Source organism: Cuculus canorus, chromosome 9 (assembly GCF_017976375.1).
Source record: "Cuculus canorus isolate bCucCan1 chromosome 9, bCucCan1.pri, whole genome shotgun sequence".
Taxonomy (NCBI): Eukaryota; Metazoa; Chordata; class Aves; order Cuculiformes; family Cuculidae; genus Cuculus; species Cuculus canorus.
Genome location: NC_071409.1, coordinates 56,712 through 69,588, shown reverse-complemented (window position 1 = coordinate 69,588; position 12,877 = coordinate 56,712). Strand labels below are relative to the sequence as shown.

Below are 12,877 nucleotides of genomic sequence, written 5' to 3'. Positions count from 1 at the left end.
AACTTCTTAAATTATTATTTCAGCATCATGGGACCAGTTTCAAAGAAACTGCTAATGGGAAAAAAAAAATCTTAATTAAATACAAAAACGAGAAAGCATTTCCTTTTGAAAAAGGTTCCTCTCTCATATTTTTTTATTTGCTAGCAATATGTGAAGTTAAGGTCCATTTATCACACATCCTAAGCTCCTAAGCAGTTGTGTTTTCAACTGACTTCTACCAAGTACCCGGAAATTTCTGTCCTTTTTATCAATCATATTATGATTAGTTTGTCCTCTGTACTTCCCCAGAATATATGAATTCATACTAAGACCATTGCTTTGGCATCACGTAATATAGAACTTTACTAATATTTAATTATTCTCTCAGTTACAAAAAAAAAAAATTACAAAAAAAAAAAAGAAGAAGAAAGAGACAAAAGAAGTCATTAAGGAAGATAAACGTATTTTAACTGCCAATAACACAAAATTCTTCTCCAGAACAGGTCTGGCTTTTGGGGGTTCATTTTGGCAACTATAATGAATGCAAAAAAATACCCCAAACAACTGCAAACCAAAGGAAAAAAAAAAACCCAAACAAAGCAAACAATCAAAAAAGAAGCTTTTGTGGGAAATTGAGCCATCTTCCATTAAAAATTCTCAGTGCAAAGATGCAGAGTAGAATGACTGTCTGTGATCAATGACAAACGTGTGCTGAATGACATCCCTGTGATTTGTTTTTAATCTACGATTTTTGTAGTTTTCTCCTTTGTAAATATTTGTATCACAAATACCGAAGTGCTTTCCCACACAAACATCAGCTGAATCTACCACCAACTAAGATGGGAAAAAAAGAGGAATACCCCATACAGCCCCTGTAAAAAAAGTTTGCAATCCAGAATCTCCTTTCTTAAGATCAAATAGCTTACTTAATTCACTTGACACAGAAGTTTCTATCTCTAAAGGTAATTCAGCAATTGTACCCCCGACACTAAAGAATAAACAAAAAAGTGGGTTTTTACACCTTACTCAGCTGTTGGGACCAAAATACACATAGAAAATTGTCTGTTTAAGTATATATCAGTATAAAACTCATGCTGAGCTCTTCAAAACTTAGAAGCAATATATATGCAAGACCCTTTCTCTTATTAAGGGCTTCTAAACCAGAAAAGTACCTGGTATTTTATCTAAATACCATGTTTAAAGAGAAAACAACAACCACTACAACACAACAAAGGGAATAAAATATAGCAATATTAATAGGGTGCACTAAATTCATGTTGTCTCAAAGCAGAGCATAGATTATGCCTTCGATAGCTGGAGAGATTATTCATGCAAATTGAAAAGATAAATAAGTGTGCACTATACCAGCAAACTAAGCTGAACTTAAACAAGAAGAAAACTTCAGTAAAACACAGACAAAAACTAATTGAAAATAAAGGGGAACAGAGAAGACAAATTGAATATTGTCAAAATACTACAAGGACTGGCATTTCTGTATTCTCAGACAGCCTTTTTTGTTTGATTACAATTTCCCTTAGTCTCTCTGTCCATATTAAAAGGAAGTTATTTGTGCCCAGAGATGCTCGATAGGCAGCAGCAGCGTGCTACACGTCAGCCTGTTTATCGAGCCTGTCAATGCTTCCATGCCCGAGTGTTTCAAAAGTGCAGTTTCAGCCACTATGCAGTGACTGAGTGAATGGGGTTAATGGTAGCAATGAATATAATCACTTTGTGGCAGCCAAGTATGTGTTTAAAACACTTGAGCTTGTATTCCATCTGTGTTCCTTTCTTTTTTTAAAGAAACCTGTGACAGTCTCAAAAGAGATGCAAACAAATTAATGGGTGTGAAAAACAAGCTCTGCCTCTCCTACACATTTCACTCTACCTTTCTGAATGCAGAATATTTATTATAAGGAGTCTGTGCCTATTCTGGGGAAAGCTTCAGTCCCAGACAGTTCTCACCTCTCCCCGTAAAACGATTCACCTCAAATTATTTGCATTCACTTAAAGCTCTATTTTTTTTTTCAGGCCTCTTGAACACCCAAAATATAAAATAGAGTCAGTAGAATTTCCAGGACTTATGGAGTAGATCCATATTTCCAGTGTTCAAAGGTGAATTTGGGAGCACAGTGTCAGATGTCCAGAAAGCCATTATCTTCAAACCACAACATCTTCAAGACAGGTAGGCTGCATTTCTAAAACATAGGATTTGATAGAAACAGATTCTTAATCTTCAGCTGAACACTTGCGATTACAGACAAAAAATTCAAAGTTCTATAATATCTGTGCTTCAACGTTATCGGCATTTAAAAAATAAACCATCTTGCAACCGCGGTCTGGACCGCACGAACATTATCCTGCTCCAAGCCACCAAGTATTTACCCACATATCCCTTCAATCACAGGTGTAAACACATCTGATTATACTAGTGTAAAGCACTCCACAAGAAGTGACGGAATGTACAAAGTAGCACATGGATTTTAAAATCTGGAAGATACTCATTCAGAGCCAGGAGTTACTAATAATTCAAATCTAGCAATCAACTCAGTGAAACATTGAGACCCTGACACCATCTGACCTTGGGGTCTGCTTTACTGCAGAAATTCTGAACTTCCACACACAAACCAATTCTCAATATTTCATTGTATCCCAACCCAAAACCCTGGGCTCAAACTTTTAAACTTGTTTTCCAAGAAGTTGCAGGGCATTAAAAAAAATGCAATATATATGTGTGTATATATATATATATATACACACACACATACACACACACACACATAGTTGACTGTTTCATACATCAGTTGTTGTGGGATATCAAGCCAAGGGCTGCAAACCTTTTCTCCAAGGTAAAAATAGTCCTTGCCTTAAGACACCAGGAGATATCTGAAGCTCCAGGATTACAGCACAGGTTAACAATGCCAGGGGTCCTAAGTATGAAGAAAAATCGTATCTGTTTAGGGAACGGGAGACAATTAGAGATGGGGGAACACTACCACAAATGAAGTCACAGCTTCTTTCAATAGCTAAATTAATCTATTCGGCTGCTTTCTCCAATAAAAGCAAACAATCCTTGAAATAAAGGCCTTTGACACTTTCCACTCCTGCTCTAAAAAAATCAAACCCTATTAACTGCAATAAAACATTACACTGCCCTCACAATATCCAACTTGGGAAGAGGACATGTGAAATGTCTTGCAGTAGCTACAAGTGTCTTAGTTTAAATATTAGATTACAGTAACTGACAGGGATAAAACCTTCAGAAGGTTTATGCGGCATCTTAGCATGTGACTTTCTGGGGAAGAAGGAGCAAAAAGAAAGAAAATATCATCTGTCATTAATAACTGTAATACTGGGAGGAGAATTGAGCTAAGCTTCCTAAACACAATCCAAACCACAAACCACATAGGGAACGTTACCTCTTCTGCTCCAGAGGGAACAAGAAACAAAATATGGGTCTGATAGAAGGGAGGGAGGTAAAAGGAAGCAAAATGCATTTACTAAGTTTTGACCAGTGCACTAGATTAGACCGTACCAGAACTACAAAAAGTAACTGTGATAAAAAACTGGATTAAGGAACCAGATCTTATAAAGTCACTTAAAGGCCACAGATTTTGCTCTCAGATGACCAACAACTAAGAACCACGTAGAACTGAAGAACAGCAGAGATATGCACCTATTCAGCGAGTCTCTGGCAGTACAGCCAGGACAGGAGCTCGGAAGGAAGGCTGCAAAGCCAGAACCATCTGTTCCCTCTCCTACTGCACACGCCTTGACTATAACAGAATTACTGAGCACGAAAGCCAGCAGGTATAATTTATAACTCACTATACGATCTGTGACAAATATGCCAGCTCTCTTAGACCTACAGACCTATTCATGATGTCTCCTTACACTATAGTATGATCCATCACTACTCCCATTAAAATGAATAGAAAACAATTTGTCAGTTAAGATACTGCAAACAAGAATCAGCAAATTAACATTCAGTCCCATGATAGTCCCTCTTTTTAGGCTACTGTGCCTCAGTCCATGGGTTATACCCAGCAGCCTCGCTTAAACTGCTCAGCAAATAAAACAGGCCATTTAATATTTATATTGAGGACAGGAATAAAGTTAAAAATAAATTTTAGAAGTTTGCTTGGCTTTAAACAAAGACTTATGCAAATGGTAAGTGTTGGGAAATGATGACTCGATGAAAACCTCAGTTGCCACTTTCTAAATTTCTTTACTGCCATACAGTTCTGCTCACTGATCAGAGAAAATACACAATAATGTTTTGATAAATAATAAACGTCTAATTTTTAATTAGTCTGAGAAATCAAAGACTGCATGAAAGACAGGTCTATCAGGTCACAATTTCAATACTGTTAATGTAAGTAGGGGATGCTGAAGGAACAACATCAAGTAGAATATGAGTTTCAAATTAGTGAATTACAAAATGAGGCTCACTAGATTTGCACAAGATATTTCAGAGCAGTACTTACTGCTGGTTTTGTTCTATTTGCTACAGTATAGCCACATGCCCAGTTCTCACTAGATCTGGATATTTAAATGTCTTTTAACCAGATTTATTCAGAGCCGAAAAACTTGGATTCTTTTTGAAAGAACTCTTATTGTTGCCTCTGAAATGCCTTAAAATAAGTTGAACAAATTAGTACCACACAATGCGGTACAGGTTTGTGAATGCCACATTGACAACATTGCTCCAAGTGGCATCTGAAAAGGCAGAGAAAGGAAAACAATACACTTTGTGTGCAACCTATGAGCTAGCCAAAATGGCTCTTAATAAAAACCTTAAAGGGTAAGACAGGCTATTTATTATATTGTAATACAACCTTTTGCGTGCCACTAACCACAGAATTTCTCCAGAAATTCAAACACTGAAAAGAGGACTTCTTCCCTACTAAAGCATTGTCAATCCCAATAACACCTGTCTGAAACTAGAGCATCTTTTTTTTGCTTCATTTACTTTTTCCTTTCATGTACAGGCACCGCTAATGGTCTCAGTACAGTTTGTGAAGTAGGTCTAATTAAAATACTTTCAGTCTTATAGTGAACTGAGTAGAAAAGAGAATAAAACTATTACAAGATTTCAAGGTTTCATACTGAAGGAGCAGTCAGGCAAAAGTAGAGTTAGAAACATACACATTCTGGGCTTCGCCTTTTTGCATTAAAAATGTAGGCAATGAAACAATATATGGCTTTTAAATTTTTCATGTTTTTCCACCAGAATTTCTCACTACATCTTATAGGATATCTTGCTGACACCAACTCTTGATACTGCAAAAGAGGAAATCATGAAAGTCACATTAATAACCCATAGAAAAAGCTGGAAATTCAAAATGTCAAATGAATTCAAAGTCAATTTAGATTAATATCCCCTAACTGAAAAATAAAGAAAACCTCTAAAGATGTGCTTATCCTCATACTTCACACAAGTGAACTCATACAAAAACCAGATTTGATTTTAAAATATTGGTACTCCCACCCAACAAGCTGCTACTATTAATTATTTATGCAAAAAAGAAGCATCATGAACGTGACAGCTGAACACATCTACTTTGTGCTCAGTTCAGCAGATTTGGATTTCTGATAGTGCTCCATACGTATTGGTCAAAGCTTACTGGTATTTCATTTTGCTATCGCTGGCTCCGATTCTGCAGGTGTTCATGTAGCTTTAACATAGAATAGAATGTTAAATCGAACACTGGACATGAACTGACTTCAGCAGAATTTCTTAAACAAAAAAGGCTGGTTTCACCCTGAAAACTGTACAGGGTTGCTTTGGAGAACTATATTCTCCAAAAAGGCATTTTTAGATATGCTTGAATATTTCCTTATATTTATACAATCTTTATCAGCCCCCTAAATTAAATAATAAAGAGAAGCTATAATACTTGCACAGTACAAAGTCTTTTTTTTTTTTTTTTGTGTTGATTATAGCCCTTTTGCTGATTTTCCAGTACTTTAATACAATTATAACATTTTTGAAGTCCCTAAAAAATGATGTGTCCAATTATCTGCTGTGGAAGAAAAATAGAATTGTCTGTGTTTTTAATAACTGGTCATTTAGGGTTATAGCAACTTTCGTCCTATTATAGAAAGAAAAGTGATGGTAGTAACACACTTGCCACCTCAATCTGTGCAATACTGAGGCTTCTAATCCAGGTGCTTCACATAAGTGGGCAGTTTGCTGAGGAGGGAAAGACATCATTGCAGGGCTTCAGCTTAAATTCCTTTCATTTGGAGTACTTCACATTCTCTTTCAAATGAATAAAAGGATTTTCTTGGAGAATAGAGAAGTATTTAAGATTGCAATTTTCTAGACAAAGCCTCATTCAAAAATTATCCAAGAGATTCCTTAAAGAAAACCTACATATTTTATGTGCAACTGCATTAGAACATGTAAACAGGTATTACATATTCCTAAAACATATTCCCAAAACATATAACAAACATTTTGTTACCGTCTGTGGGCTTAACTCTGCACCACATACACGCTGACGTGTGAACAATACCACTTCAGGTGGTACTTTTGATCACATAATATCACAGAAATTAAAACCAAATAGATTCGAGCTGTTCTACAAATAATAAGATCATTATTAGAGCTTTACTAAGCATCATCAGGACACAATGTCATTCTTCACTCCAAAATCTACGTGCTTGAGCAAAACGGCTGCTTTGCGCTCAGCTGGCCCATCTTCCATGCCATAAAAAGCACCCGTTATAGACTATGGTGACAGTCTGACTGAGCAACAGCCTATCAGCCTGGACTGTACCCTTCAGGAGGAGTAATACTCTTTTTATTATCAGAAGCAGCTGTTAATGGTGATATAATTAAATGATGAAGTAATTCGCTTACAACTACACTAAGCCTACAGTGGCACAGCTCTGTGACATGAAAATAAAGCTCTTCAGAGGCGAGTCTCCCTTGGTGACAAAGCAAGCTCTTACTTCTTTAAAGCCATAGGCTGATGAACATAGATAACAATGAGAGGGATGCAGTATCCATTAGGGAAAGAATTTAAGTTTCTGGTTCTTGGAAATGTTTCATTTTCAGCCAACAGAATAAACGAGCATGGAGAATGTTGTGCATGCAGAAGTTATTCAAACACCAAGCAGAAACCTCCTACTGCGAACCTGAAATACAGGTGAGCTATATTTTTCCGGAAAATAGAGGGAAAGTACGGCTTCTTTCCATAGACATATGTAATTGAGGTTTTACAGCCATTCTCAGAGGTGCAGGTTGTGTGTGAAGAAGTAAAAGGAGAAGAACTTGGTTTCACACAGCTTCACGCACACACTGCACTGCCGGCTCATCCAGCTGATGCAGTCCAGTCACTTATATTTCCAAGATTCCCTGAGCAGAGAAGTCGATACTTCTCCCCTTTAGTTTCATATCCAACCCTCACAGTGCTCTGTTTCCAGATTAACATGGAAGTGGCGAATATTTACTCCATGAATATTATAAAAGTTTTCTCCCTATTAACACGCGTTATCTTAACCGCCTTCGGCACTGGCTTCATACAACAGAACAGACATGAAAGATACTGCTCCAAGCAAAGGACTGTCGCCTATTATCTTCAGCACAAAGTAGATTGCTGCTATTGTGAATGTGAATTCCAAGATCTCTGGCCCTGAGACATACTATTATACTATGCCAATACTTTTCCTCAGAGTGAAATAAATACAGTAGTTTCAATTAATATTCCCCTGCATACTTTGTAGTTTGGGACACGATATTTAATAGATATGAACATTAACAGCATGAAGCTGACAAAAACTGTAACAGCTAAAGCACCACATCTCTTGGCCATGAAAAGAGGAACATTAAAGATGAGACAGCCAACTGCACAACTGTACTGATTAATGGTGTCTAATCACTCAACAAAAAACGTGTAACACTTGAATAGTAATTAATATCTCACCCGAGTTCTGGTCTTGATTGCATATGTAGAAGATCAAGTCCAAATTGTTTGTTTTCTTAAGATGAGTATTTTAATTAAAGTTCCTTTTTTCACCCGAATATTTAATATGTATGATGTCTAAAGCTGCTAAATAATATCCAGGTTTTCCAGACGGGAATACTGAGGTGCAAGGCACAAAGTAATGTTTGTGACAGTAAATAGCAGAGTCAGATTTAGAACACCTTTACTTCAGAGCTTTCACAGAAATCAAAGACAGAAGGGACCAAATATTCCGTTTTGACATTCAATCCAGAGGCCATCATCAGCCCCAGTACACCTTAGAGAGGGCAGGAAAAGAGGTGCACGAAAGCAGAGACCAGAGCAGGGTGAATAACAAACATCATTGCCAAAATGGTAGGGAGTTGATTAGGTGATATATGTCCAGCTGACACCAGAGGACAAACTATTTTCTTTGTCGTAGACAAAGCCCAATGGAAAAATAAAGGTCCCAGATGATCTGAGAAAAAAAATACATTTCTGTCCTGTATTTGGTCAACTGTTATTAACACTGGCATATGAACAAGAGTAGCAGCTAGACACCTGAGCTATTTTCACGCTTACCTATTTCTAGCTGGGCCTATTCTTTGATGCTCCAGAGAGAATAAAAAGTGTCAAGCCACCCTTGCCCTTACTGAAGCAATGCGCAATGGAGAAATACGCTGCATCTCAAGAGAGATACGCGTTCTTCATTTCTACTTCAAAAAATGTTGTCTCAATGCAAACTGCAAGTATGTGAGGATGTTGAGAGCAACGCGACATTCCGCAGAGCCCATGAAAGAAAGGACTGAAGGGAGTCAGACCGGGACAGTTTTGAGGCCAGTAAGTCTGTCACGACCAGCCCTGCTAACCAGCACGGTCAGAACACAACAGCAGTCGTCATCTCCTGAAGATGTCCTCTGTGGCAGGTAATGGCTTTATGCAAGCTCTCAAGATCAAAAAATATCACCCTGAAAAAAATGCTACAAGAAAATGGAAGAAATATAATTATTTCAGTACAGTTCTAAAACGAACAGCGGAATGTGGCTTCCATGTCTCAAAAATTTATGAGACAGAAAAAATGATCACAAAAAAATCTTATATGATCAGTCATGTATGTTTGCCCCAACTATTACAAAAAGAATTCCCTTTTGTTTTTCACAATGTCATTTGTACTTTTCATATAGGCTTTCTCCTTCTAGGAAAATTTTGTTTCCAGTTTTGAGTTCTCACCTTAGCACAAACTAGATGGATTTCATTCTTCATCTTGAATTTCTCCTACATATTACACACAATCATATCAAATCACTGCTATAAAAGGCAGATATCTTTACTGATATTATTTGTATTACTTGCACAACATCTCAGCGATTCCTCAGTATCATGCTTCTTGCACAGTTAATATGTTATTGTACAGCAGAATTATGAACTGCAAAAGTAATTTCTGAAAGGCAGAAATTTGCAATTAATGCAATGTAATAAAAAACTTCATTTGTATACTTGGTTGAAGTCAGGCACTGATGTCTCTAACAAATATTAAAAATATATTGATCTACAAAAGTTATAAATGTTCTTTGGAAATTTTGCTATGCAGCATAAGACAGGTATTTAATTTTCTAAACTAAAGGCAATAAATAACAAATAAAAATCATCATCAGTAATTTTCTCTTTGAAGAACACAGCCAGCAGATCAACATTAAGAGATGAAGTACTCAGGGACTGGTGAAAGGGACAGTTCAGTTTATTTTCAATACATATTTAAGATCTTCTTTATAATTAGCTACTTTTTATAAATTATACCAATTAATCCTACTTTTTTTTTTTTTTTTTCCCCCCGAGTCAACCATTTTGATTCAAGAAAACCTTCAGTAATCCCTCTGAATTCAAAGGTCGTAAACATCATTTTTGGAATCAGTGGTTTCTTTTATACATCATTCAAATTTATGAGGTATCACAGGCAAGGTAGAAACAGTGATCTTTGCAAGACAGGACACAATATAGAAATAATTTCTTCCACTGCTCAACTCCCTATTTGTAACACAATATTTAAATTCTTTAGTTCCATACCTGGACTTTTAAAGTAGGTGGACAGAAGAACTTCTTGATGTCTTTTCCCAAGGCATTTTTACGTAAAAGTTAGTCATCACTACTTACATCTGACATGTTCAATAGGCAAAAAGAAGGTACTTTTGTTTCTATTTTCTGAGCAGGGAATAGAAGCACAGCGGTTTAAAGTCTTGTCTGAGCTTAGCATATCAGGAATTCAACATAGCATTGAATTAAAACTCATTCTCCTGCATTTCTCTCCAGGACCCTCACACACCAAAACAATTTACTTTCACAATAACACAATATTTTTGCTTCATCTCATATGGCAGAGACAAGTTCGAAATACCATGAAAGAAATACAAGATGATTTTTTTGTGCAATTTGTATAAATTTCAGGTCATTCCTAATTTAGTTGTTCTACAGGAATATTCCACACATATCGTACAACCAACTTAGTGAAAAAATATCCAAGGTAGGGTCAGCCTGTGCCCCTCAAAGTACAAGAAATTTCACAGTTTTAAGTGAAAGTACTCTAGTAAATCTGCTCCCCAAGTAAATCACCTCCCATACGAGGACAGTCTGAGGGGGTTGGGGTTGTTCAGCCTGGAGAGGAGAAGGCTCCCAGGAGACCTTATAGTGACCTTCCAGTACCTGAAGGGGCTACAAGAAAGCTGCAGAGGGGCTGTTCAAAAAGGCTTGTGGTGATAGGACGAAGGACAATGGGTATAAACTAGAGAGGGGCATATTTAGACTGGACATAAGGAAGAATTTCTTCCCCATGAGAGTGGGGAGGCCCTGGAACAGGTTGCCCAGGGAAGTTGTGGCTGCCCCATCCCTGGAGGTGTTCAAGGCCAGGTTGGATGGGGCTTTGAGCCCCTGATCCAGTGGGAGGTGTCCCTGCCCATGGCAGGGGAGTGGAACTGCATCTTTAAGGTCCCTTCCAACCCAAACTATTCTATAATTCTATGCTTGAAAAATAGTAATTGCTTTTGTTTAAAAGTAATTCCCAACACTTATATTACATTTACAAGAGCAACAACACATTGGTTCTATTACAGCAAAAGTACACTTGTCCCAGTTGGGTCATTCCTACATGTCCATTTTTCTAGAAGCTCTGGAAGGAAGTAAGTTCCTGGAACTTCTGGAAGGAAGGTTCCACTCATGACCATTCAGACCCTAATTCTCTTCCAATGACATCGTTACAGAAGATAAAGCAGATAAACAAAATAAACAGAAGCTGTCAGAAAGCTTAAAGAACGTAGTGTTTGGTAATGACAATCAGTGAGAAATGGGGAAATCCACTTGAGTCTGCTAGGTCGTTATAATAATTTGTTTAATTTGTTTAATTTTTTTAATTTGTGGAGAGCCTGGCTCCATCGCCAGTCTGGTGTTGCCAGGCACATATTGCTGCTGCACAAACAGAGTAGACTCTAGCCTCCCACCTGCCTGAAAAGCACTCTTTTGACTCCATTCTCCTCCTTCTTCCCCTCCTTCTTCTTCTTGTGCTCTGCACCCAACTCCTGGCAGCCTGGCTCCTTCTGGCCACCACTGGGACTCTTGCCTGCCTTCTCCCCCATGATGGACACTGAGTTCCCGGGCGTGCGACTCGTCTTTCTGGGCGGGCTGGAGGTGTCATCTTTGCCATTAACAGACTGAGATTGAGGGCTGCCATCTGCCCTATGGTGGCGCTTTTTCAGAGGGGAGCTGAGGTCCTCAAGGGCTGATAATGTGATGATGATTTTCAAGGGAGGCTTTTACGGATTCGGCAGTTTCAGCGCAGATGAAGATATGCTGAAAGACAGGAAAAGATGCAGACATGGTCTGAAAGTCAGGCCCTGAGTGGGAGCCCCTCCCTTCCTCACCATCCCGAGATGCACGAGCACAGCACTCAACTGCTGCCATCTCAGCCACAAAACCTGAATAACACCCTGCTCGAGGGCAGCAGCTGCAAGCTGCTGCACAAACAGAAAAGACTGTAGCCCCTCACCTGCCCAAAGACAGAGCCCTTCTCCTCCTCTTCTTCTTCTTCTCTTTCTTCTTCTTCTAATTGTCCTTCTTCTTCTCCTTCTTCTTCTTCTTCTCCCTCTTCTTTGTCTTCTTCTCCCTCTTCTTCTTCTTGTCCTTCTTCTTCTTCTTGTGCTTCTTGTGCTCTGCACCCAACTCCTGGCAGCCTGGCTCCTTCTGAATCACAGAATCACAAGGTTGGAAAGGACCCATTGGATCATCAAGTCCAACAATTCCTAACACTCCCTAAACCATGTCCCTCAGCACTTCATCCACCCGTTCCTTAAACACCTCCAGGGAAGGCGACTCGACCACCTCCCTGGGCAGCCTCTGCCAGTACCCAATGACTCTTACTGTGAAGAATTTTTTTCTGATATCCAACCTGAACCTCCCCTGACGGAGCTTCAGGCCATTCCCTCTTGTCCTGTCCTCTTTCACTTGGGAGAAGAGCCCAGCTCCCTCCTCTCCACACTCTCCTTTCAGGTAGTTGTAGAGAGTAATAAGGTCTCCCCTCAGCCTCCTCTTCTCCAGGCTAAACAACCCCAGCTCTCTCAGCCGCTCCTCATAAGACTTGTTCTCCAGCCCCTTCACCAGATTCGTTGCTCTTCTCTGGACACGCTCCAGAGCCTCAACATCCTTCTTGTGGTGAGGAGTCCAGAACTGAACACAGTATTCAAGGTGCGGTCTCACCAGTGCCGAGTACAGAGGGAGAATGACCTCCCTGGACCTGCTGGTCACACCTTTTCTGATACAAGCCAAGATGCCGTTGGCCTTCTTGGCCACCTGGGCACACTGCTGGCTCATGTTCAGTCGGCTGTCAACCAGCACCCCCAGGTCCTTCTCTTCCGTGCAGCTCTTCAGCCGTTCTTCCCCCAGTCTGTAGCGCTGCATAGGGTTGT

At 39.0% G+C, this 12,877-nt stretch overlaps 1 protein-coding gene across 1 annotated transcript in view; it reads right to left on the bottom strand.

Annotated features, from left to right (window-relative positions):
• The window catches only part of HLTF (helicase like transcription factor), a 33,923-nt gene extending 22,372 nt beyond the window's left edge, over positions 1-11,551 (bottom strand). Inside the window, 1 exon segment of the mRNA XM_054074512.1 lies at positions 11,417-11,551. Coding sequence (XP_053930487.1) covers positions 11,417-11,551 — 135 coding nt within the window.
• Between the last annotated feature and the right edge of the window lie 1,326 nt (positions 11,552-12,877).